This window comes from Equus przewalskii, chromosome 1 (genome assembly GCF_037783145.1).
Source record: "Equus przewalskii isolate Varuska chromosome 1, EquPr2, whole genome shotgun sequence".
NCBI classification, from domain to species: Eukaryota; Metazoa; Chordata; class Mammalia; order Perissodactyla; family Equidae; genus Equus; species Equus przewalskii.
The window spans coordinates 95,441,883-95,469,204 of NC_091831.1; the positions used below are offsets into that span (position 1 = coordinate 95,441,883).

General features: G+C 42.6%; 1 protein-coding gene across 4 annotated transcripts in view; it reads left to right on the forward strand.

Annotated features, from left to right (window-relative positions):
- The window catches only part of NTRK3 (neurotrophic receptor tyrosine kinase 3), a 361,677-nt gene extending 338,258 nt beyond the window's left edge, over positions 1-23,419 (forward strand). For 2 of the 4 annotated variants that reach the window (XM_070618143.1, XM_070618150.1), the window contains 3 exons: positions 15,037-15,078; positions 19,814-19,972; positions 23,060-23,419. In XM_070618143.1, coding sequence (XP_070474244.1) covers positions 15,037-15,078; positions 19,814-19,972; positions 23,060-23,245 — 387 coding nt within the window. In that variant the 3' untranslated portion in view covers positions 23,246-23,419. The remainder of the gene's footprint in view (positions 1-15,036; positions 15,079-19,813; positions 19,973-23,059) is intronic. The other 2 variants (XM_070618146.1, XM_070618147.1) reach the window with 1 other exon arrangement.
- The last annotated feature ends 3,903 nt before the right edge of the window (positions 23,420-27,322 follow it).

The following is a 27,322-nucleotide window of genomic DNA, read 5'->3' on the forward strand; positions in this document are numbered from 1 at the left end:
TTGCAAAGCGGCACCCTGGGAGCTGGCGGTGGAGCAGCGGGCTGTGTGGATCTAGTGGGTCTCAAAGCTCTAACCTTCTCACAGGGCTGGGAGGGGCATCCAGAGGTTATCCAGTCTTCGTTTCATCAAATCATAGTGTTTTGGAACGAGATGATACCTAAAGATCAACGAGCCCAACCCTGTCCCTCAGCCTACCAATTTTATAGATGAGGACACGGGGGCCCAGGGATGAGCCAGGTGGTATGATGTAAACCTAAGGCAGGGCCCTGGAGCTCCTGAGTTCTGGCCCGTTGCTCTTCTTGGCCTGCCTGCAACACACGCACACACAGACACACACATGCACAGGCACACGCACATGCACACACAACCCTGGGAAGTCAGGCTGCTGATGCTGCTGATGTTGGGGAGGAACTTGCGATGAGCTTTGGTTCAATGCTCTTGGTATATTGATGCAGATAAGAAAATTTTGCTTTGGAAAATCTCATGCAATGTTGGAGTAGAGAAGAATCTTAGCAATCCTCTAGTCCAACTATGTCATTATTCCAGATGTGAACAGTGAGACCAAAAAGAAGCACAGGATGCCAAAACCCTAGGGGGACACACTGATAGAACTGGAGCAAGAACTCACTTTGATGCGGGGTTGGTGAGCCGAAGAGTCGAAAGAAAGATTTCTTGAACTCTCAAGGTCTGGCAGTGGTGCTCTTTTATTTAGAGAATAGTATGGAATAGCATGGGGACAGGACCCATGGGCAGTCAGAGCTCCTGCTGCTGCTGCATGGGGACAGGACCCATGGGCAGTCAGAGCTCCTGCTGCTGCCATGGGGAGCTGCTGCTGCCGCGGGCATAGTGACAGGACCCATGGGCAGTCAGAGCTCCTGCTGCTACTGTTACTGCTGCATGGGGAGGACCCAGGGGCAGTCAGAGCTGCAGGCATGGGGACAGGACCCATGGGCAGTCAGAGCTCCTGCTGCTGCCCTGAGTTGAGGGTTAGGGCTAATTTTATAAGGCATGGGTATGTGACTTATTTTTACTGGAAAAAGAAAAGATGATGTAAAAAGTCATTACATGATTTCATTGCAGATGGGGTCTGGTTATTGTGCAGTCGTATAACTTTAGATACGAATCTGGTCATATAGATCGGCATGTAGGTGAGGATGCCCTGGGCTTCTCTCCCTGGGGCAGCCCTAATTCATACCATAAAAAATCCACCGGGTCATATAGTTTGGCATGTAGGCCAGGTCACCTTGGGCTTCTCTAGCTGGGGCAGCCTTAATCCACATCAATATGACCTGAGTCTCAATCCATTGCTCTTTCCACTCAACTCCATGCCTTCCTTTGGTGTCAGATCTTCCTTTAAGCTTCCTCCCTCCAGGGATGCTGGAGCCGAATCTATAAGGGCTGTGTGGCTGGGTTAATCCAGTTAATCCACACCCCTTTCCTGGAATTTCTCAGGGGGAGGCTAACTAAGAACCTGTGATGCAGAAAAATACTAACGGTAGTAACTTATGTTGATTAATCAGTTTGAAGTTCACGGAGTGCTTTGGCTGCTGCTATCACCCATCCATGGGCTTCCCTTGAGAATTTAACTTGCTATTTTTTCTAAGTTGAATCTCCACCTTTAAATGAAGATGGAGGACTTTATCCATGCTTCATGATTCAAACGTGAACCATAAACATGCTTCATGTTTGTGGTCCTGCCAGAGACCTAGCAAGTGATCTGTGAGCTCTCTCCTCTCAGGCGCCAAGCGTCCATCCTTTAGAATTAAAGGGTCTTGTTCCATGACTCACAGAAGCATCCCAGTTTCCATTGGGTGAAGAGGTGCATTCAATTCTTAGGAAAGCTTTGGATGTGTGAAAAGTCGCATATCATTCACCTTCTCTTTCCCCTGGTTGGAAATGCTCCAGTAGCTAGCCAGTGGATGGATTGGAAGTTCAGCTCCAGCTCAGAGAAGCTGGATAAGGCAGCCTCTAGTCTAAGGAAGAGTTGCATATTTTTTATGTCATGTCCCATGACGCTCTCCAAGTTCCCTTTGCCTGCGGTTGTCGCCATCTTGGTAGGTTTCTGCTGTGGTGTGTATTGTTTACTGAAGTAATTAAAATATGCAAAGTGTTCCCTGTCCTCCATTTTGCACTTCTTTCCCAGCTACTTCTGGCATTTTCAGTTGGCAGTTAATAAAACAAAAGGGGGGCCCAAAGGCCTGAGTCTCCCTCCAGCTAGAATGATTAATTTGCAGTGGTTTGGAAGTGGCAGATCTTACCTCCAGCTACAGTTGTGTCTTTCTGGCTGATCTGTTCAACCTGTGCTAAATACTGCAAGCGGAGGACTGAGGATGCTTCATTAAGAGCACAGGACAGTATGATTTCACTCATATGTGGGAGATAAACAAACACCTGGATAAAGAGAACAGATTAGTGGTTACCAAAGGGGAAGGGGGCGGGAGGATCGGCGAAAGTGATGAAGGGGCACATATGTATGGTGATGGATAAAAATTAGACTATTAGTGGTGACCACAATGCAGTCTATACAGAAAGTGATATGTAATAGCATACACCTGAAATTACACAATGTTATAAATCAATATGACTTCAATAAAATAATTGAGGAAAAAAAAAAAAAAGACCACCAGGCAAGCGGAGGGAGTGGGGGGAAGGAGGCAGTGGTCTTTTTGCTTATTATCTTAGCACAAAACCAAAAAGGCTTCTCTTTCCTCAGGGTAGTCCTACATTGAAAGAGCTGTAGCCGAGGATGCTTGAAATTTATTTCCTAATCCAGCCTCCTCCTTCCCACCCCAAATACTCCCATCTACCCGCACACATAGAAATTCAAAACACATCCCCTTACAGTATCTAATCCTGGAGCTAGAGAATGCTTCTTGCAAATGTTTATAAGAGAACAATGCTGCTGGTGCTGCCACAGCAAGATCATTGTGACTGTCCCTTGCTAACAGGTATGGAGGCTTGCCACGTGCCAGGTACTGTGCTAAATGCTTTACGTGGATTATTTTGTTTAATACTCAAGGCCATTTTAGGAGGTAAATACCAGTTGATGTTTAACAGAGGGGGAAACTGAGGCTCAGAGAGGTTGAGTGATTTCCTGAGGTGACATGGCTGTCGTGATGATAGGCTGCCTCTGCCGAAGGTCTGCTTAAGGGTGGGCCACCCTGCTCCCATTCTGGGGACCTGTTTCTGCACCCACTGGCTTTTCCAATGGGACTTCTTGCCCCTGTTCAGCAGCACTGAGCAGAGCGTGCAGGGTGAAGAGTTTGCCAGAAGCTTCAGGCCTTGGTTTACTTCTTCACTGGCCCAGACACACAGCTGCCTGCCTCCTCCCAACCCCTGGCCCAGAGAGATGAGGGATGTGTGACCTCATCATTCTGTGAGGGTTCTCACAGCAAGGGATCTGGGGAGACTACAGCTGGCAAACCTCTCTTAGAGACAGTTTGGAAGCAGCCCCTAATGATGACAGGTGTCATACCAGCGCAGAAAGCCCTTCACTGACACGTTAGCATTTTCAAGGGTAGTTTTGTGCTACTGGCCCTGCTTTATCGACGTTCTCAAATTAGTCCTCACAGGTTCTGAGACAAATGAAGATCAAATGCACCAAACAGAAGCCATATGCTTCTAGGACGCTGATTTCGGACCCCAGCAGGGTCATCCAGGAAGATCCTCCCATGATCCAAGCATGGGGTCTGCATAACAGACGTCATAAATGGCAGGTCCAGTGTGTCAGCCTGCTGGAATCTTGGAATTAGAAAAAACAGTCTCACCCAAAGTTTTAGAAGTGGGTACCCAGCCTGAGTTTACTTAGAGATGGGGCCTCACCAATTCGCGAGGGAGAATATTCCATCAATTACTAGAAAAACTCTCTTTCACAGCGCCATTGGCGCACGTCGGCTGTCTGTTCAATGTTGCACTCAGATCGAAAGCTCAGGCTCGTCAGATGATATAATAAAACTAGAATTGTGCTTAAATAATCCAGTGCTGTCATCTTAAGGCTGGTGGGACGTTCAATCAATAGGAGATATTATTGTTATTGCTATTAATGTCACTGAGAAGATGGCTGGAGGAGACAATTTATAGCTCGGTTTGCCTTTTGAGGAAAAAGATCCTGTCTCATGCTTTGCGTTTTTAAATTCCAATCATCTTGTTCTTCCCACGCTTCCTGCCGTCAGGCCTCATTCATAGGATAAGCAGTCACTGAGCCCAGTCCATAAGGAGAGCACCGTATTCTAACCAGCCTGATCTTGTCTTCCCTGAGATCCACATTAGCTGCTCATCTTGAGTCTCTAAACCCTGCTTTTGTAAATCACCAAATATTCCAAGGATCCAGGAGGCGGCCACGCTGAGCCTGGAGCCCCTTTAAGCTGCTCCCATTGCTTGTAGGTGGAATTGTCTTGAACCCGCAAAACCCGTCACGAGAAGGACATGGAGTCTGGCAATGGATTAACTTCTGGCTTAGCCTCTGCCCACCACGGACTTGGGGACATTCCGTTCCTGAGCTGGTTTCCTTATCCACAAATCAGGAATAGTTCTTCCTTCTTGAAAGGGTCACTGGGCAGAATGTCCAAGTCCCCGGAAAAATTGGGAAGTGCTGTACAATAAACATACACATTCTCATTGAGGAATTAGCATCTTCCAGGAAACATTTAGATTCAAAGTAATATTGTATGTGCACGTGTGTTAAAAGCCTGCCATGCCTTCATGTTAAACGCCTGTTTCACTTAAGATTGCATTTGATTTCTGTGCATGTTCTGTGTAGAGGTGTTGTTTACACTTGAGGAAGCTGAGCCTTCCAGAGGTTCAAGAAATTCCTTAGGTTGCTTAGCTAGTAAATGGCATTGGCCGAGTTAGGCATCATCCCCTTTGTTCCTTTGGGTCCTCTGTCTCCTCATCCTATATACATATTTTCAATATCAGTTATAATTTTCAGATTTTGGGGGTCATCTGAATAATCAGCAAAGTCAATCTTGTTTGAAAGGGATTATCTTATTTTTGCTAAATAAGTCTGAATCTAAACCGAAATCTATCAGTGCCTGAGTGGTACAGGGTAAATTATAAACCTAGATTTACCACAAGGAGGCTTTATTCTTCTGCCTTCCTTTCCCCACTCACGTTTAGCAAGCACTTAGGATCTGGATGGATCAGTCTAGACCAAGTAGATCCGTGGATCCATGGATCTGAGCTGAGCTGAGTCCTCCAGCTTTGTTTAGTGAATTGAGCTCTTTTAATAACGTCCCTAAAATCTGTTTCCACAAGAAGATTTGAGTGTAGCCGGGAGGTTCCAAGTCTAGGCATTTGGAAAAGAAAATAAGGGCCAAGTTGTTTTTCAAACCACATCTTTGGACTTGCAGTATCTGCTCTATAAAAAATATATTGCTTGGGGGCAGTAAAGGACAGTTAGGTCTCGGAATGACTGCCAGCATTTAGACAGGATTTAGAAAAAGGAAAACAAAAGGGGAAGTTATAAAAGGTATGTGTTCCTGGGGCCTTCCATCTGAGAACTGGCTCCTGGCAGATGCAGCTCTAGGTAAGAGAGTTGGGGAGAATCACAATGGGCCTCTTTATCCTCTAGGCTCGCGATGCTAAACAGCTTGGCTCTTAAACTCCTTGTACTTTTGGAAGACTCCAAGGGTTTTTCCTAATCCTGGGGCTAGAGGTTCAGCCTGAGACAGCCATTCCACTGAGATTCTGCTAAATGGATGCCTTTGGCATAAGCTGTCACAAAGCCCTGCTCAGAGGGAACAATGCTGGAATGATGTCTTTGTGAGTTTCCCCTCCACCTTCCCTCCAAAGAATTCCAAGCACCTACTAAACCTGGGGCTGAGGTCTTCAGTTTGTGTCTACAAGAAGCTAGATAATAGCTTGCCCTACTTTATTGGGAAGAGGAAGAGAGGCCCAGCAAAGGCAAACAATTCTGCCTTGTTAAGTCAGAAGTCTGATGTCATTCTAGAAGATCTCAATCTCTTGTGTAAAGGTTTCATCCATGGAATTGCCATAACTGGGGTGAAGCTGCAGATAGACATGTATTTGTGAGTGCACAAATCAATAAATCAATGGAATATTCCAACTAATACATCCCTAAGGAATGCGCCCACACAACTGCGGGAACCACAGAGTTCTGCCAGGTGACCCAAAGGCCATACATATCAGTGCGGAAAGAAGGAAACTATGGGGCTGAAATTTAAACTTGATCCGACTCAATCTGTGTATTTTCTATTTGTATACCTTTATGTATGTGTGCTATTCTCCAGTAATAAGTTCACCTTAAAAACAAGAACAGGACTCTATGGGACTTTAGCTTCATTTCATTTACCATCTTTAGTGACCTTGGACAAGTCACTGCCTCTCTTCCAGCCAAGGATTCCAAGCCCAGAGGCAGGCTAGGTAATTTCCGAGGCCCTTCCCAGCCCTGTATGTTCATGAGCTACAGCTTTAAAATTGAATCTCTCCTTTTATGCCCTGGATTCTGATGAACTTGGATTTGGGGAACTGGAGAGCGTGCAGTCACAGGGCAGACTGGCTCCCCAAAGGTGCCCCAGGAATCCAGATGGCATCTGGAGGGAATATGGGCTCAGACATTGAAGCAACATGCCTGGTGAATGGTCGGATGGGGCTGGGTGGAGAGGTGACAAGCTGGTAGAAAATACAACATCCACAACTCAGAATAGCCAAGTGGAGAAGTGAGGGGAGAGGAGAACAGGGCGAAGAGGAGAGATCTTAGAGTGGAGAGAGTTCCTAAAAAGCAGACAGCCATTTCTAAGGCTCTGGTGGCCTCCCATACATGTGTGGAGGGAGCTCTTTAGAACATCCAGCAGTCGGAGTGGGCAGGCAGTGAGAAGGGTTAATTCCAGGAAAGAGGGCTGTGCCATTCTGGCAAGTTTTGAAGCTGTCAGCAAAGCTAATCAGTTAGTTTAGAGTGAAACCATTTATTCTTGCTGTCTTGGAGACAGGACACATTAAAGAGGACTTTGGACCTTTCCTCCTACATTTAGGCCATTTATTTCAGGAGATGTCCAAGAGAGATTTCACCAACTTCATGTGATCCGGGCATGACCGACAGACTGGTGTTTGTGTCTATGACTATACCCACATGCGTGTGCATTGATGTGCACATGTGTTCATGTAAACTCCCCCCCCTCGGGTGTATATATGTCAGTAACTGTGCTAGATGTACCTAACCTTGATGTGCAGCCCGTGTGTGTGAAATCCTTGGACCCTCTGGGACAAGAGTGGTAATGATTTCAGAGACTGTAGTGGTGGCTTCTAGGACTGCTGCTGGGGGTGTCTTCAAGGTGACTGCCAGACCTGGCTGACTATCTGATGCCACTCAGACGTATAGTACAGGGGAAGAGGCAAAGCCAGTGGGTCGTGTAGGAAACCAGAAGACTTTCCATGGGATGAGAAAAGCATATGCTAAGCCTTTTATTTTTTCTTAATGCATATGGAGACTCATCTATGTTCTGAGACACGCAATCAAGAAAGATTAAAGTTGAATAAATAAAAAATGATGACCCTTACCATAAAGGACAATCTTTATGATAATTTCCTGATTAAGCCATTTTTCTCTTTAATGGATGTTGCAAAGTTTTTACAACTCTTCAGAAAACCACTGCTTTCCTCTCGACTTTAACAGCTTCTGACTCAGCCCATACGGATTGGTGATTATGGAGGAAGCTTGAATCCTCCCATTGATTCTGGAAATATCATGTCCTGTGGACCCGTGTTTGATCCCCCTTGCTGGTCTTGGTTTCTTTATCTGGAATATGTGGATCACTTTATCTCCTTTATAGCTTGTCAGAATTGTGTGAGCACAGACATTTTGAACTTCCGGGAGAGAAACAGACTTCTTTATGTTCTTTGGAATCCACCAGCCTCCTCCTTTTCTGTGAAATTAGATGCAGAGGACTGAGAGCCTTCTAGAGTTCAGACGAGTTTCTCTTTAACCCAGAACAGTGAGTTCCCTCTGACTGCGGGAAAGGAGGTGTCTCTCTATGAAAATGAGCAAGACAATTCTTTGTTCAGGAAGGGCTGGCTCAGAAGAGAAGGGATGGCTGTGATTGGGTGGGGAGGTGGCTGGGGAGGTGGGAGGGGCCCTGGGAGGAACACTGCCGAGCGACATTCTGTTCCCAGTGGGAACTGGAACCTGAGAGCCTGCAGCCACTCAGCTGTCCACACCTTCAGTCCCGCTTACCCCTGGCCCTCAGGGCAAGGCTGGGAGTAAGGGCTGGAGACTTGAATGAAAGAAAGGGGATTTGGGGATTTCAGGCAGGCATCTGTGGCTGGAAGTGAGGCTGCTGCTCTTCCTTCCCTCTTTTCACATTCTCTCCCCTTATACTGCTGATGGACTGAGGGTGAGTGATACAGTCTTAGGGAAAGACAGAATGTAGCTAGAGAGACAAGAATCCAAATTTTGTACTGCTAGGTGCTCTATCTCTAGTTTTCTTGTCTTTAAACTTTTATGCCCCTAAAAGATTTTGAAAAACCATGTAGGCTCCTTGCACATTTTAAGTTGCCATCTAAAGTCTTCAACCTAATTTTAAATAGTTGCAAATGATGCCGTTTCCAGAATATTGTAAATATTGACATCAAAAAAATACATCACTCCTTTAATGTATCCAATGCACTTTAAATTCCAGAGCAGTTTGATACATCGTCTGTTAAACACACGAACAAGTTCTTAAACAGTCAGTTTTACACGGTTCCTTTTTCTTCTTGAATTTATATTTTCATTCCAGTTACCACACCAAATTTTATCTTTGTGTATTATAGTTTTATGCATGAAAGCTTTTTATTGGCCACTGTATCATAATTTAGCGTGGCAAAAATATGTACGAAGATTTAAATTTAATTTTAATGGCCAATGACCATAAGTTTCTAGACATTAAGAGTTTTTGGATTGAGCTATCCCTACAATTATTGGTAATACACAGAAATAGGCCATTGATCAAAATATACTGTACATATATACCAACAATACTGACAACTCTGGATGAATATGAAAATAAGTGTAATATTTTTGGAAATACATCTCTTCTATTTTTTAATTGGTCCATGTATCCATTGATGAATATTATTTATTCCTAAAGTAAGGAAGGTCCAGGATCAACTCTATTCCTGTTTTTCACTTTTATAAATATAAGAACTGAGAAACATTATTCACAATAAACAAATAGATGGAAAAGGAAGGAGTTTTGTTGTTGCAACATGACTCAGTTCTTGGAATGTTTAACTAGTTCTTTGCCTGAAATCACATATTGGTCTCTTATCAAAATTTCTTTTTAATTTTCTCTCAGCTGAAAATTCTTTTCAGTCTGTCCCCTTCAGTTGTTTCAAAAGAATTGGAGGGGCCGGCTCTGTGGCCGAGTGGTTAAGTTCATGCACTCCGCTGTGGCGGCCCAGGGTTCGGATCCTGGGCCCAGACATGGCACTGCTCAACAGGCCACGTTGAGGCGGTGTCCCACATCCCACAACTAACAGGACCTGCAACTAAGATATACAACTGTGTATGGGGCAGTTTGGGGAGATAAAGCAGAAAAAAAAAAAAAAGATTGGCAACAGTTGTTAGCCCAGGTGCCAATCTTTAAAAAAAAAAAAAGAATTGGAAACAACCCAACTTGCAAAAGGATTTGTTTTCCCAGTCACTAGAGAGTCATTTTCAACACCTGTACCAATGTTTCGTAGAGTTTATTCATTTGCAGATTTTCTCTCCTGAGATTCAGGATGAGTAAGAGATTTGTCTTTCCTTTTGAGAGTGGCAGGTGTGTGTGTATGTGTGTGTGTGTATGTATGCACAATTGGGAAAAGGAATTGCTGGACCACAGTGGGGTCTGAGTTCAATGTTAGAAAAAATCCATATGGAAGTTTAGGATCTGCAAAGTCCTTCAAAACTACTCTTCCCTGGGCACCCTTTAAAAGAGTTCCGGTATCTCCAAAGTTATGCGGACCTGGATTGAAACCATTGCAGTGGGCACTCCGGTCTCTGTCGCCCTGAGTGAGAATTCTGGGCTCTTGCCTTTTAGGGGCAGTGAGAATCACTCAAGGTATATGTAAATGTGCTCTACCCTCTTAACAACAACAAGAGTGGAAACAACCGAGTCCAGTCGGTAGGGGAGTGATTGGATAAACTGTGGTGTGGTCATGCACAGTGGACTCCTACGTAGCTATAAAAGGAATGGGCAAACCCCAGTGGAAAAAAGTCAAGTAGATGGGAGGCCAGGGGTTTTAAAGGTTTGTGAGGAATGTGGCTGCTTGTAGAGAGGGAGGAAGTCAGTGGCCTTACTGGTTGCAGCTGTCCCACCAGCCTGCCTTCAGCCTTGGGAGGCTGCTTACAGGGCAGAGGATGATAAGAGAATTCGCAGGTGGGTGACCTTGGCTGTTTCTCTCCAGGGTGGATAGTGGATTCTGGAGCCGGGGAGCCAAGGAGTATGCAGGGAAAGAGTGCTTTGGTTTTAACCCCACATATGCTGGGTTTAGTGTAGGGGAACTGATATCAGGGCTGGCATCAAAATCATGTAAGAGATGTTATATCATTATAAAGCAACATTAAATCAAATGGGAATGAAAAAGCAAAGCAATTCTTAAAAATCAAAAGAAAAATGAAGCAAATAAACTTAACTGTATATTAGATTGGTGACTTCACTACACAGAGAGGAATTATTTCAAGTGACTTGAAAACGTAGCAATGTTTTATGTATGTCCCTAGTAGGTATATCCCAAGGATAGAAGAACTGCAAAGATTGTAGACCGCTTCCAATAATCGTATTGTTAGTAATGATATTGAAACTGTTATTTTGAAACATATATATATATATATATATATATATATATATATACAATGTATATTAGAATAAAGCAAATAAGTAATATTACTAACGTTGTAGGAATCAAGATTTTCAGCATAAGAAAAAAATACAGATGTAAAATCAAAGAAGTTAAGTAAAAGCTCTATAATCCTGAATTTGAATTGGAAACATCAATGTGAACTCATGATGTATTTTCTTTTAAAAGAAAAGTCTTTCCTAGCTATTTCCACTACAATGACCTAGAAATAAGGACCAACCCAAAGGCAATGAGACGCCTGGCATCCATAATGTAGTCTCTAAATCCCGTGGTCCACCGAAAGGCTCCAGGGCTCCTTGGAGAAATGGCTGGTTATAAAGCTGGGGCAGCAGAGTAGATGAGCCTTGAATATTTTTCCACATCAGAAAGCAAGGATGCCATCAGAACTACTGGGGTGATGTGAGAGGCACTAACTTTAAGAGGCTGCCACTGGCCAAAGATGGAACAGTAAACATCAAAAAGAGCAATTAAGATAGATTGAAACACTTCAAATGTGTTAAAACACACACACACACTCACAGATACAAAGGAGTCGATAATGCTTCTTCAAACCAAACCAAACGAAAACAAACTTCTCATTGGTCACCTTTGGAGGATGCTAGGGAATGAATTCATTATTCTGAGAACTGGTAAATAAAGGGAGAGAATCAAGCATATCTTATGTAAACTGTTATCAGTATAACCAAATAGTTAATGAAGGGAAGTTTTTATTTATGGAAGATTTCCAGCTAATATATGCAGAGGAATGCTCAAATTAGAACATCACCCTTTTGCAGCCACTAATGAAATAATGGATCTGGGCAATGATCATCAGTGGCGGCTGCTATCCTTAGCTGAAAGGGAACTTTCTCCTGGATGATCAGGCTGACGACACCTGAATGCATGATACAGTAGTCCCCGCCTTATCTGTGGGGTATGCGTTCCAGGACCCCGAGTGGATGCCTGAAACCGCCCATAGCACCGAATCCTATACATACCACATTTTTGCTATATGTCCACACCTATGATAAAGTTAGTTTATAAATTAGGCACAGTAAGAGATGAACAACAATAACTAATAATGAAATAAAAACAATTATAACAATATAGGGTAATAAAAGTTACTGTAGACTTTAGCAACCTCAGCATATGATTTTCTTCTTTCCTTAAATCGGGAGCTTTCACCTTTTCTGTTAAAGGAAGTACTTTATGCCGGCTCTCACTGGTATATCTGAATTGCCAGCATCACTACTCTTGTGCGCTGGGGCCATTATTAAGTAAAATAAGGGTGACGAACACAAGCACCGTGATACCACGACAGTCAACCTGATAGCCAAGATGGCTACTAAGTACGATGGGTGTTATACACAAACACAGTGGGGACACTCTAGACAAAGGGATAATTCACATCCTGGGCAGATTGGAGCGGGATGGCATGGGATGGTGCAAGATTTCATTACACTACTCAGAACGGCTTATTTAAATTTAAAACTTATGAATTGTTTATTTCTGGATTTTTTTCTTTTAATAGTTTAGGACCACGGTTGACCACACATAATTGAAACCACCAAAAGCAAAGCTGCATTTAAGGGGGAATGACTGTAATAGAGGTGGTGGAAGATCTCATCCAGGGTCATGTAATCCAAAGATCTCCACGTACTTATTTGATTTCTAGAATCAGTTCTTGGAATCTTTGCCTTATTACTATATGTTTCCTACTTCAAGGCTCAGCCCTTAGATCCTTAATGTACCTCATTGAGAGCTTGGATCATTAACTGATATTTCTCATGGAGAGGCCTAGGCAAGTTACCTACCTTTATCTGTGAAATGGGGCTAACAGGGAATCATATTACATAGAGATTAAATGAGGGATTAAATGAGAGAGGATTGAATGAGGGATGTGTGTAATACTCAGTGGTTGGTACCCAGTGTGCGTTAAGCAGTATTATTTTTACTAAGATTATTATTTCAGCTCATCCCTTATCTGGCTAGGTTTTACCATGGGCATATTCACCAATGTTTTTTGCCAAGGAAGAATTTGACCACTACCTTTCCCAGACTGGATCTTGCCAATGTAGGAGAAGGATGCAGGTAGCCCTGGAGGAAAATCAGTGTAGTCTGGGTGGGTCTTTATGGGAAATATGGAAATCTAGGAAATTGGGTTACTTACGCTGCACAGTAGCAGGTAAGGACACAAACAGTGAACAGTCATTGCACTTTATATGTATACATTTGCATTTAATGATGCTCGCTGAGCTTTTACATACATCGTCTCACTTTAGACAGGGCTGTTGCTTACCTCCTATGTGGAACATGAGGATACTGAAACTCAAAGAAGTTAAGTGCTTGTCAAAAGTCACAGCAGAACCGGGGTCTTCTGACTCCTGAATTGACTGTGCTTTTTCTTATACCCCTGGCCTCTTGAAATATTTTAGTCCCTGTCTGGAGGACTGCCATGTGAACTTTTCCCATATTGGTGGTGCTGCCGGGTGAAAATCTTGATAAAATTCTCCTGGGTGAGGCTCCTATGGCCGATTAATACCCTTCTGATACTTTTCTGCCCAAGCTTATCAAAGTTTACACGAGCATACTTTAATTTCTGTCTGTTTGTAGACTTAGAGATTTCAATTTGGAGTACTTCTTTTGGATTGTATATAAAATCAGCAAATAAGGCAAACACCAGCATCAATTTGGAAGAATCTCTTTTTTAAAATTTTTCATCAAGGGAAGTGTTCCTATATTCCTGACTTCTATTTTTTTAAATCAAGAAACTAGGTACAATAAAGCATTCTACTAGATTTTATTGCAAACGCAACATTTCTTTAAAACGTGTCATCTTTTGATACAGAACTTAAATACGCTAGGTCCACTGGTTTCTCTATATTCATATGTTTATTTTTTCCTTTTATTGTTTTTAAATTTTCGAATGTGAAACATGATCGTGATAAAATGTCAAACAGCATACAAATACATATAGCAAACAGTGGAATTTTCTCTTTGGTCTGTGCTCACTCTCGCTTCTCTCTCTAGAGGAAACCACTGGTTTAGCGGCTTTCTGGACCTTTTTCTATGCATTTACAGAGTTATACATTATTACCCTATAATATATTTGCTTCTGATACACATTTTTACATGAATGAGAAAGTTAGTATATTTTTTAATGTCTTGCATTTTCGTTTCATATATCCTAGATGTGTTTACCTATCACTATACGTAACTCCACTATATTCCTTTAAACTACTCCATATGCATTTAATGATGAACAAATTGTCGCCCTTAAAAACAATGAAATAAACACCTTCAACCAAGTATTTTTTGCTTACATGAGCAAGTAGGTTTCTAGGGGCTAACAGGGAATCATATTACATAGAGATTAAATGAGGGATTAAATGAGAGAGGATTGAATGAGGGATGTGTGTAATACTCAGTGGTTGGTACCCAGTGTGCGTTAAGCAGTATTATTTTTACTAAGATTATTATTTCAGCTCATCCCTTATCTGGCTAGGTTTTACCATGGGCATATTCACCAATGTTTTTTGCCAAGGAAGAATTTGACCACTACCTTTCCCAGACTGGATCTTGCCAATGTAGGAGAAGGATGCAGGTAGCCCTGGAGGAAAATCAGTGTAGTCTGGGTGGGTCCTGAGAGTGAAATTTCCGCATTGAAAGACACTTACATCCTTAGTGTGGACAGATTCTGCCAAGCTGCTCTCAGAAGAAGCTGCCCTGATCTTGCCAGTGGCCTTTGAGAATAACTCCTCATGCACTCTCAAGCACCAAATAATGTCAATCTTTTCAATTTCTCCCACACGACATTCAAAAATATGTCTCTCTGTTGTTTTAACTGGCATCTCTTCACGTGTTTGTGTCCATTTGTAGCTCTTTAGTGGACCATCTGCTCTTATTCTTTTCCTCATTTTTCTATTGGGTTGCTTGTTTTTAACTAATTTAAAGGAACACTTTATAATATATGGATTTTAATTCTTTGTCTGTTACATATATTGCAAATATTTTCTCTGTCATTTGTCTTTTAACTGTGTTTATTTTGTATTTTGCCATGCAAAGTATTTACTTTTTACAAGTTGTATCTCTGAATCCTATCCTTTATGGCTTTTCGAATGTGTGTCTTATTTAGCAAGGCCTTTCTCTCCTGAGGTTGTACAAATATTTTTCTAAGTTTTCTTCTAATATTATTATTGTTTTGTTTTTTATGTTTAGCTCTTTAATCCATCTGGAAATGATTTTTGTATATGGTGTGAGGTAGGTATCTAAGTGTACTTTTTAAATGACTAGTTCATTGTCCCAACACTCTGATTACTAACCCATCATTTCATATATTAAATTCCAATATTTATACATGAGTCTGCTTCTGGACTCTCTATTTTGTTTCACTGATAATGAAATTTGTCTATTCCTATGCCAATAACACAGTGTGTTCATTACTGTGGTTTGATAATATGTTTTGCAATCTGATAGAGCAAAATATCCCTTGTTCTATTTTGAGTGTATCTTAGTTTTTATCAAGTATTTACTCCTCTAGATTAATTTTGGTATCATCTTGTCGATTTTCATACATCATTTCATTGGGGTTTTCATTTAGATTGTGTTTAAATTTTTAGATGAATTTGAGGGAGAAATAAGAGATTTATGATATTGAGTCTTCCTAGCCAAAGAAAAGACGTATCTTTTTATGTATTCAGATCTCCTTTTATATTTTTCAACACCTTTGTTTAAATAGACCTTGTACGTTTTCTACTAAAGTCTATGTTTAGGAATTTGAAACATTTTTTGCTGCTATTGTACACACAATCTGATTTTCTGTTGAATTTTGAAGTGGTTGCTAGGGGTGTATGAGAATAGTTTGATTTTTCTACGTTCATTTTGTGTCTGGCTAGCTTACTAAATCATGTAATGCTTCTAATTGCTTTTTACTTAATTGTCTTCCATGGTCACATCATATGCAGACAATAGCAGTTTTGACTCTTCCTTTTCGATATATCTGCTTTTTTTTTTCCTTATTTTTTTTTGAGGAAGATTAGCCCTGAGCTAACATCTGCCACCAATCCTCCTCTTTTTGCTGAGGAAGACTGGCTCTTAGCTAACATCCATGCCCATCTTCCTCTACTTTATATGTGGGACGCCTGCCACAGTGTGACTTGCCAAGCAGTGCCATGTCCACACCTGGGATCCGAACCAGCGACCCCTGCTCCGCTGAAGCAGAATGTGCCCACTTACCCACTATGCCACTGGGCTGGCCCCTCTGCCTTGTTTTTTCATTCTTGCTTTATTCCACTGGCTAGGACCACCTGAACAGTATTGCATAAAAATCAGTGATGGAAGATAGCTTCTATATTTCTAATGTTTTATTAGTAAGTATGATATCTAGTGTGTTAAATAAAGTTACCCTCTATTACTAATTAATTAGGGCTTTCAATCAGGAAAATATGTTGGAAATTTTTGACATCTTTTGAAAGGATTCTTTTTCTGCTTTTATCTCTTAATTTAGTAAATGAAACAGATTTCTTAAGGCTGAGGCATTCCTACATTTCTAGTATAAACCTTATTGAGTTATAATATGGAAGTATTATATTGCTGATTCAATGTGATAATATTTTATTCAGATTTGGAGACTATATTCATAACATAGTTTTACACATATGTAGATAAAATTTCTTTATCTTTATTCATATATTTAAGGCTATGGGCTAAGTTTGACTGATTCTGTTATCAGGGACATTCAAGCCACGGAGAGTGGCTTGGGAAAATTTTTATCTTTTTTTATTTTAGAAAAATAGAAATAGGATAGAAAACTAGTAGAACTCACTCATAAAACCATCTGAATTGTGTAGTTTTTTAGTCTATATATTGTTTTTACTACAATTGTAACTATTTTCTACTTTTCTTTTTTTTCGTTAATATTTTCTAGTAAAGCAATTGTCGGTATCTGTGTTTTCAAATTTATTGTTGCAATATTCTTAACATTTTACATCATTTATTTTATGTCCTTTATTAACCTTGACAAAGGTTTGCATTACTTTAAAAAGAACTAGCAATTGATTGTGAGGATATAATTTGCTTTTTTCCCTTTTGGTTGTGTGTTTTGCTTTGCTTTATTTTATACCATTTCCTCATTTTATCTTTATTGTTTATTTTCTCTTGCTTTCTATAACTTATAAATCTTTACCACTTTTTTTGGTTGAACCCTTATTTAATTTAATTATATTTTTAACTATTTTAAAAATGTGCCTAAATGCTATAATATTTTTCCCAATAATTAGTTTAGCTATGTTCATAGGTGTCAATGAATAAGACTTTAATTATTATTATGATAAATAGTTTTAAATTTTATTTTCAATTATTTTCTTTACCAAATAGTTTTTTCAATTGTACAAAGAAAACCTTTTCCAACAATTATTTTTGTTGTTGTTAATTTCTATTTTATTTTATTTTATTTGGTATGGAAAATGTTTCTTTTTCTTACTTTATATTTACTTGTTTTTTTCCTCTTGGAATTTCATATTTCCTTTCAGGTGTAATATGTGACTGGTTTTTATAAATGTTTCTTAGATAATTGAAAATAATATACAACTTTTTAAGGAGGCTGAAAGACATACACAGCACTCATATCTACCAATTAACTCATTACTTGTATTTTAAAAATGTATCTTCATTTATGTTGTTTTCTTCATCTGTCATTTGTGAAAGAAATGTTTTAATTTTCCATTATAATCGTAGATTTGTCAGTTCCCTTTCATTTATAACCTGCTTTACTCTTTATACATTTTGTTGCTATGTTAATTGGAGCATAAAAGTTCAAAATTATCATAAGGGTGAATTTTGCCATCTTCAAATACGATATAAACTGCTTTATCTCCGTGTAGTTCTTGGAATTCTGAAATTTGTTTCATATATGTATTCAATTTTGAATATATTACATATTCTATGTATAACTTTATATTATATTATTATGTATATTGAATATTTATATATTATATGTTCAATTTTTCTTTTATTATTTATTGTATTTTTGCATTCTTTCATTTTCAACATTTTCTGCTATTTTCTTTCAGCTATGTCTTTTCTAAATAGCATGCATCTTGATTTTTTAATACATTTTCCTCTTATTTAAGAGGTCGTATAACCCATTTGCGCTTATTGTCCATGGTGATATTATTCAAACTTCTTTCATTTTATGCTTTTTATTTATCATTACCCCACTCCTCCTTTTCGTAGTCCTTTTGGTATTGGTTAGAAATTTTTGGCTCTATTTTCCTAAAACTGGTTTGGAAGCTATGGGGACTATTTCTAATCTAGAAGCTCCTTTAAAATTTTAGCAAGCGCATTTACATTGAAACTGTTATAGTCAACAACGGACGACTATAAGCTCCCTTTCTCTTCCTGCTAAAACGCAAAGCCTTTATCAGGCTTTTGATTATTTCCCTACCTACTCTTCTACGCACTTAAGGTTGAAATTATCTGAAAGTTTCATTCCTGATGAGTATTCTAACAGTAGCCATGGTGGTACTATTAACGTTATTAGTATTTTCATTTACTTTATGTCTCTATTTTACAGACAGCTTTATTAGTCCTATTACATTTTGTACCAAATTAACAACCATTATTTGGATATAAATTGCATTTTTGTGGCTTATTTGCTCTGCACTCTTTATTATGTTCCAAGTCATTGTGTATTTTAGATTCTTTTTTCTGTTTTTCTGGAGTACATCCTCAATTAGTTTTTGCTTCTTTATTTTCTGAAAGGCTGTGAGTGGTAAACTTTCTGAGTCTTTGCTTGTCTGAAAGAAACATCTTCACTTGTCTTTACACTTGATACAAAGCTATTGATTATAAAATGCCAGGTTGAAGACAAATTCTGCAATTCCTTATTATCATTTATCTTCTGAAATATTTCAAGTGGATAAGGCAAACATGATTTCCCTTTTTAGACGCAAGATTGCCCATCTCCCAAGAAGTCATTCTTTCTTAAGTATTCATCATTATTATTCCTCCAACTGGCCCACCATAGAAATGAAAGTTTCTGATTCTTCAGGACATTTATAGAGGCTCTTTTTATTGATGATAAGCAGTTTTCTAACAACAAATTGCATGTATTAGCCAAAAGTTTCCATTTCTGATGCTCTATTTACTAATGATGCAGTTAATTCCTGAGTCTAAAACATGCTGTGAATTTTCTTATACTTATGCCAATACCTCTAACCTGCTGGGCACTGAGGATTTCCCTAATGTTTTCTCGGGAAAGGGTACTCTAAATGTCAGTCACTTGCTCTTGTCCTTGACTGTCAGCTCTGTAGGCCCACAGATGGGTTTCCCTAGGCCATTTTAAAAGACAATCTTCCTTACTGGCCTTTGAGATCTTACTAAGAACTGTCGCGAATTCTCTTTTAGTCTCCTTGATTTCTTATTAGCATATAGTCTTCCATAGATTTGGAACTTCCCTGTCCCATTCACTCGAAACACAGAGTCCTAAGTTGTGGTGAGAAATTCAGGGTTGTTAAGTAGAAACTAAAGTCGTAGTTATACAAATTAGATGCATGTGGACCATATTGTGTCTTAACCACCTTGGCCAAAGAGTCTAAGCCGATGTCTGCAAATATGCTGCTACTTGATACCCTCACTCAGTAATTCTGCTGACTTCCCTCTGGACCTCCTCTCAAGGTCTGATTTACCCTTAGTACCAGATTCTGAAACCTTCTCTCTCACTTCAAACCATCTTGTGATCTTGCTTTATGCTCCATACCAAGGAATCTACCTTCCCTTAGGTGTTATCTCTAATTGCTACTCTAGCTGTCTCCAGTGTTGTAGATCTCAGATGTCAGTGTCTCCACTAGCTTTTTGACACAAGTTGCATCAAGTTGTGGTTATCTTAGAATCAGATGCATCAAGAATGGCATCTACATATGAAGAGTGCAGACAGACGTGACTGATTCTGGTCATCTGATCACTCTGTTTGTGCCTCTGTCTTGACTCCTTTTAGGTGGGAGGACACACCATGCTCCCCATCCGTTGGATGCCCCCTGAAAGCATCATGTACAGGAAGTTCACAACAGAGAGCGACGTGTGGAGCTTTGGGGTGATCCTTTGGGAGATCTTCACCTATGGAAAGCAGCCATGGTTCCAGCTCTCCAACACAGAGGTACAGAAGGGGACAGATTGGAACCTTGACTTGGGGAAAGGCTGATAAGAGATATCCCAGCCCAGGACTTAGACCCTGTGTACAAAACATTAGGTGGGGTTTGGAGCCAGCAAGGCAAATGTAGGCATAAGCAGGAGGGGAGAGCTTCTTAGTAGGAAAAAAAAATTATAACTGTAGGAAATATGGTATAACTGTCAAGAGAGCATGAAATCAAATTTCTAAATTGAGATGCGAGTCACGGTTCTGTTTGTTCTGTTATACTTGAAAATCGCAAATGTTTCACTAAGATAGAAAATGAAAACAAAGAACAACTCTGAGTTTTTCAGTTGTGCCATCTTGTGGAAACACCTACTACTTGGTATGCCCAAATAATCTGGGTCCCCAAAGGTTTTAGGCATGCCAGGTCCAGGGATGTGCACGGTGGTGAACTGGGAAGGTAAATTTCATGTTATTGATAGAGTTGTGTGTGGATTTCCGGGAATAAAATGAATCATAATAGTAAATATAATAATAAACACGTTATATAGTTTTATAATTTTGTTTTACAATAATAATAAAAATGTTAGTAATCAAATTTAACCAAATCTAGCATTAGTGCCAGGCACTTTTCTAAGCACTTTAGCCATATTAATGCAGTAGTTTTCACACAAACACCTGTTGAGATTCAGGGCAGAGGAGAGGGAACTGCTTTGGGTCCTGGAGTGGACTGGCTAGGGTCTCAGAGGTGACAGCTTCTGCAGCATCGAGAAGGCTTGGCCAGTGGTCACAGGACTGCTGCCTCCAAAGCCAGTCAAGATGGTCTCAGTTATGTCTGACTAGAGTCATGTTGCCTACAGTTTGTAGACAGTAAGAGGCTCAATCTCCCAGTCCAGCAGATTTATAAAAGCTTGCAATTATTTTTATGGTCTTCTGTTTCCTGTGAAAATGTGAACACAAGGACCTTTTAATATTGCAATCATCTGAATATTCAAGAAAGTATCTTTCTTCTTGGAAGCTATGTTCATCTTGGCTTTTTTATGCCCTTACCACTTAATTAAGTGAATTTCAAAGACTGAAAAGGAGGCATTTCTTTAAATCTGTAATATCTCATCATTCACAAGCTGAATAGGTCCTGACCACATTTCCCAAAGTAGGACAAAACATTTTAATGATCTTTAAAAAAAAAAAATGAAAGTGTGTATCAGAGCCCATTTGTTATGGTGTTTTAAAAAATAGTTGTTGTCTTCCTGGGGGCAGGATTGGTGGTAAACAGAAATACACACATGCACACAGGCATGCATATACACACACACACGCATGCACATGCATGCGTACACACACCCTCAGACATGTAAGCACATGGGCACGTACATGCACCCTGAGCACAGCCTCCATGTAGTTTGGTGGCCCTAGTAACGAGGGGCTCTGTGCTAATTATGAGTCTCAGCAGAAGATCTGTCCTGGATACCCAAGCTAGCTTATAGTAGCCAAGAAGGTGTTTATGGTCATTTCCAACACTGCTTGGTGAGACATTGGCCTTGAAGGGAGGCTGCCTGTCCCCAGCCACCTCCCCCTCCCCACTCTACCTATTGCAGCAGCCAAGTATTGGCAGTCCCTGATAATGGATTTCTTTGTGGAAATTGACCAACCGGATAGCCTCACCTTGGAGGAGATGCTACCAGATGCTCTTGGTCTTCGCATTAGCAGCTGCTACTACAGTTTGAGCTAGATCCCTTTTCATGGAGGTGAAGGTGTTGGAGGGTGGAGATGGGGCCCTAACAAGAATGGGGAATATGAGGAGCTGGAGACCTATCAGGCTGGCAAAGAAATGAGACTATTGGGCCATTGCAGACTCCAGGGCAAAAAGGACCAGGAAGTGCTGACACAGTGATGGTTTGACAAGCCGTTCAAAGGTCGGAGTCACCTGAGACAGTACTCCAGACAGGGTGCTTTAGGGACAGCATAAGGAGATACAAGGAGAAAGGACACTTCTCTTGCCCAACTAAATACGGAATAATGGGGCCAAAGAGGGGAAATAATATTTTTTCAGGTACTCAACTCAAGATGATTCTGTGTATTTTTATCACCACAACCTGTCTTCAAGTGAGGACACTATAGTTCCAGGTAAGTAAGTTGCCCAAGGTTACGCAGTGGTAGAGTCAGGGAGAAACTAAAACCAACCTGCGAACTGGAAGATGAAACCATGAAAATTCACATATTCAGTGCCAGCAAAGAAGTGCCTTTGAGGAATTGAACCACAAATCAAGGCTTGGTCCAGCCACGTGGAATTTATTTTCTTCCTGTTCCCACTTACAGCCTCCCTTTTGGTCTGTTGGGCCGTACAGTCCCTTCTCGTGACCTCATTTGGTCCTTACAACACTCTTAGGAGGTGGTTAAGGCACATATTTGATCCCATCTTACAGATAAGGACATTGAGATCCTATGAGGTTAACTAATTGTGGTGGCCACCCAGCCGGGCAGTGGTGAAACAAGTGGTTAGTCCTAGTGTTAAGGACCGTAACAGAAACAGAATACTTGGTTTAGCACAAAGAGCAGGAGAGGATGGGCCTCACTGAGACAGGGACCTGTATAGTGGCTTAGAGGTAAGCGTGGTGATGTGCACAGAGGCTGTGACTGAGAGAGGAACTTGCCAGGAAGTGGGAGCTAAGGGGAGATAGGCATGGAGGAGCCAGATGGTGCAGAGCTCCTGCAGGGGCGTTTCAAAGTCCTGCAGCCTCATAAGAGTGCAAGGGGAAGGTCCAATACCCATCCCACTGCCGGGTGGAAAACGAATGTGGCTCGGTCATCCAGAGGAGATCCAGGACTCGAGACGAAAAGTGAAGTAAAAGGAAGAGAGTGTGTGGGAGTCAATGAAGGCCTGGCCTGAGAGGTGGCATACAAAGGGCAGCAGTGGGCACGACCAGCCAGGAGCCCATGCACGGGTCAGATGAGAAACTCGGCGCTGTGTGCAGGCAGCCTTTGGCCTGTGCACCTGGGTACCTGGCTCTGCACTGAGGCTCATCAATGATGTTCTTGCCTTCGGCTGGGTGTGCGCCACAGGGATTGGGCTGAGCTTTGGCTCTAACTCCCTGCTCCTTACTCTTTCAGGTCATCGAGTGCATCACCCAGGGTCGTGTTTTAGAGCGGCCCCGAGTCTGCCCCAAAGAGGTGTATGATGTCATGCTGGGCTGCTGGCAGAGGGAACCGCAGCAGCGGCTGAACATCAAAGAGATCTACAAAATCCTCCATGCTCTGGGCAAAGCCACCCCCATCTACCTGGACATCCTCGGCTAGTGGTGGCCGGCGGTCACGAATTCATACTCTGTTGCCTCCTCTCTCCCGGCCTCACATCCTCCCTTTTCCACCTCACAACTCCTTTCTTCCATCCTTGACTGAAGCAAACGTCTTCATATAAACTCAAGTGCCTGCTACACATACAACACTGAAAAAGAAAAAGAGAGAAAAAAACCCTGTAAGGCAGTTTGGCATACATATATATATATATATATATATTTATATATCTAACTATCTATCTATCTATATCTACAGAGAGATACCTTCTTCTCTGATACAGAGAGAAGCTGCTGATACAGAAACCACAAGACTGTAACAACAACTCAGAAAATCTTAACTATTATGAACGCAAAGGAAAATTCCCGTTGACTTAAGCTGTGGCCCATGCTTCTTCAGCTCTGGCTTTTCGGAGCTAAAGACCTGGACGATTCAGAGAGACAATCTTCGTGCTGGGACGAGAGGAGCTGGGGTAGACGTGAATAACCACTGTGCAGGTGATCACCAGTGTAGGTGTGGTACCCCCCAAGCTCTACATGGGTGCATAGGCTGACCACACTCAGCGAGGAAATATCGCTGGACCAGGAACCTCTGGAACGCCTCGCGTCTCCCCTGACCATTGCCTCCATGCCTTCCCCCTTTTCTCTACTTCGAGACGATTTTCTCATTTGTCCATTCTAGAAAGTAGAATGCTCACATTCTTGGGATTCCGTGATGGCGCCTACAGGTAAACACTGAACAAGAACAACGACAACGACAAGACCATGATGGCAGTGGGCTACATCCATCTTGGGTGTAAACCATGCTCAAGTTCCCTCCTAAATTTGAAAGCGATGTGTCTTCTATCCTCTGAACTTCAAGAACTGGACTTTCCGGACTTAGAGACCCACAGAAGAAACAGATAAAATCTGAACTCCATCAAGGCACTGCCTCCTGTCTCCCCGTTATTGGGGAGACTCCTTGGCCCCACTTCCCACCTCCAGGCCTTTGGGGAGATTTGGGGCATAGGGAACACGTCCTCTGTGTTGTCTACGCATGTGGACACAACACGATTCCAACAGCAGGAGACTTAGTTCCTTGTGTGTCATTATAAGGTATGCCCCTCTGGGTCCACTGTTTCTTATCCTGCCTCCCTGGGTCCTCGCTGCCACTCCCAGGTATCCCCACTGCTGGGAAGGGAACCATGTCTAGCAAGAGGCTGGGGCAATGCTTATTTTGGGAAGCCAGGCCGTGGAGTGGGCAGGAGGCAGCAGGGGAGAATCTATTTGGCACCTGCAACCGGCCCCGTGGCATTCTTCTCACGTTTCCAGCCCCTGGAAGGATTGATGTATCTGCCTTTGAGCTGCTGTGAAAACGCAGAGGCTGAGAAATCGCTTTTGTGGGCTGGGGGCAGGGGGAGGGGCCGAGGCTTCTCTGGGAGATGTCCAATGCACAGCCACTGCCGCAGGCTTGGCATCTTAATGAGGATCGAGCCCCAACCAGGGAGAGAGAAGGAAGCATCTGGGCTGGGGCCCGCTCCCTCCGCCCCAGCGCCAGAGGATTCACTGCCTTCCCAGCTGCTGCCGTCAAGGACTGCAATAGGGGCAGGTCTCTGGGCCTCCCTGATACCTGACAATGAAACGCCTGTGAAAGCCAACAGCCTGGCCCCACAGAGCCCTCCTGCTGTGAAGGAGAGGATGCGCCCCCCCCGCCCCCCACCGAGGCCACCAGCCCCTCCACCACACCCCAAGCACAGAGCTACCTAATGGACTGGCCTTCGCCCAACTGGAGCCTCCTGGGGGCCTCTGGCCTGCACCGTGCTCTGCCAGCTTCAGGGACTGTCGGCAGCCTGGACTTCCTGGTCAGCCGCAGTGCAGGCATCCCTGTGTGGGGTTCAGGACTGAATTCTGTGTTTGTGGTTTTGCTTCCTTTTTTAGACCAACAAATGTTTTTATTCAAATAGAAAAGAGCTGTGCTCGGACTGTAGGCCGCGGTGGGGATTCGGGGATCGGTGAGGCTGCTCAGCTGGCCTGGGAGGGGCCGGACGGGAGGTGGGGTTGGTGTGGGGTTTCTGTCTGTGCTGTGCTCCCAGCCCTGAGGACTTCTGAGGAGAGCTCTTCTGATTGACCACCTCACAGGAATCCTTTGCTGTCCTATGGCAATTACCCTTCTTGTCTTTCCACCTGAGGGCCCCTGATCTATTCTGGGGCCATTAGGGCTGGATGGAGCCATGCAGTCTGGTTTTGAGTGGGGTAACTAAGGGAAAGGTATTCATGGAGGAAGCGATGGGGAGAGCCTGAGGAGAAAGTATCTTCTGGTGAGATGTGAGGCTCCAAGGCTCCTGTTGCTGCCACATTGTCCCCCGAACAGACACTGTGTGGCTCCCACTAATGGTCTGGGAAGAAGGGGGTGATGGAAAGTGGTTAGAGGCTGGTGGGCAACTGGGAATGAGGGATGTGCTAGGGTTTCAACTCAGGGCACTGAGTCATCGTGGCCTAATGGAAAAAGGCAATTCCTTGGAACAAGGGGCACGGAAGGAGACTATAGTTGTCAGATCACCCTCGTCTTAGTCCCACAGGCCTCCGTGTTGGCCTTGGGGTCATGTCTTCATCCTGTTCAACTGCCCATCTTAAGAGTAGAAGAAAATGGGTCTCAGAGCAAGGGAGAGCAGAGAGAATGGGCCTGCTTACTCGCTGCCCTTGCCGGACTCTGTGTAGAGTCTACAGGTCGATTTCTTCACCTCGGCAGGTAAAAAAATAAGCTTTTTGGAGAGTGCAGGAGATGGAGAATAGGGCTGTGGAAACTGAAGGGGTACTCTAGGGCTCTGGGGCTGAGTGGAGTGCATTATTTCTCCTGTACTGGGACAGGACCAAGAAGACTCACTCTACCGTGCCTCAGTTTCCCCATCTGCCAAATGAGGGTTGTGCTTGCTAATCTCTGGCCCCTTCTAGCTCTGAAATTCTTAGATTCTGACAGCATCGAGTCACTGTGTCATTTTTCTCAATGCCGCTCTGGAATGCCGGGATAGCCCTCCACAGGCCTCGCACGAGTTGGGGGAAGATGCCTCTGAGGTAGGCCTGGGCACAGGTGGGTTTCAATAAGACACTCCTCTCCTCCTTTGCACCTATGTCACCACAATTCAGAGGCTTTAGTGCCTGAGGCTGCTTTAGGCCCAGAGGGAGCACTTGGCCTCCTTCCCCTTTCTAACCTTTCTACACAGCAGAAACGCACTGGTGAAGGTTTATTTATTTATTTATTTTTCAAACAGCCTAATGTGGTAAATGAGTCTTGAGATGGCATCCCATTAGCCAATACGGCCACTCTGGTTCTCTCCACTCTCATCCCTCCATACAAAAACCCATACTTTAAAAGACCATGACAGAGTACGGTGAGAGCGTAGCTTGACGTGAGCTCCATTGTGACTGCTGGTGGATGTTCCAGGCCACTCAGGCTGATCTCCCTGCCATGCCATGCTCACCTGGTCCCTTCCTGGACTAAGCAAGAGTGATTTGCTGTTGGATGCCTACCTTGGAGTCAGGTGCCATGGCCAAGGGTCCTTCCAGTTCTTCTTTGCTGTGGACTTGAACCAAATGCTGCCCTCTAATTATGTCCCTGACCTCTGAGTGGATCTTAAGAGTCACTAAGTCTCCTCTTGTTAACAACAAAGGACTTGATGCTTCCTCCACTCAGCAGATCATGCACAAATCATCCCTGGAGAGAAGCTTCCCAAGGAGACAAAAGGATCCTTGGTCCTTCTGGGTTCAAGTGGCACATTACCGTCCTTCTCTGGCGATGCTTACTTTGCGGAATACACTAGTGCAAGTATTTTTGGTGCTAAATACTACAGAAACCAACACCAACAGGAGAGCTGACAGCCAATCTCTGGGGCTGCATGAGACTCAACTCAGAAGCAAAAGTGAGTCAGTCATGCTGGGAAAGTACAGGATGCGTGGGAAGCCAGGTGGGAATGTGGGGTGATGGAAAGACCATCGCAAATCCTGGCTTAGCTCTTAGTTACCTGGCTGAACTTGGCTGGGTCAGCTAATTTTTAAGATGGTCAGATTTCTCATCTGAGACATTTAAGAGGTTAGAATAGATATT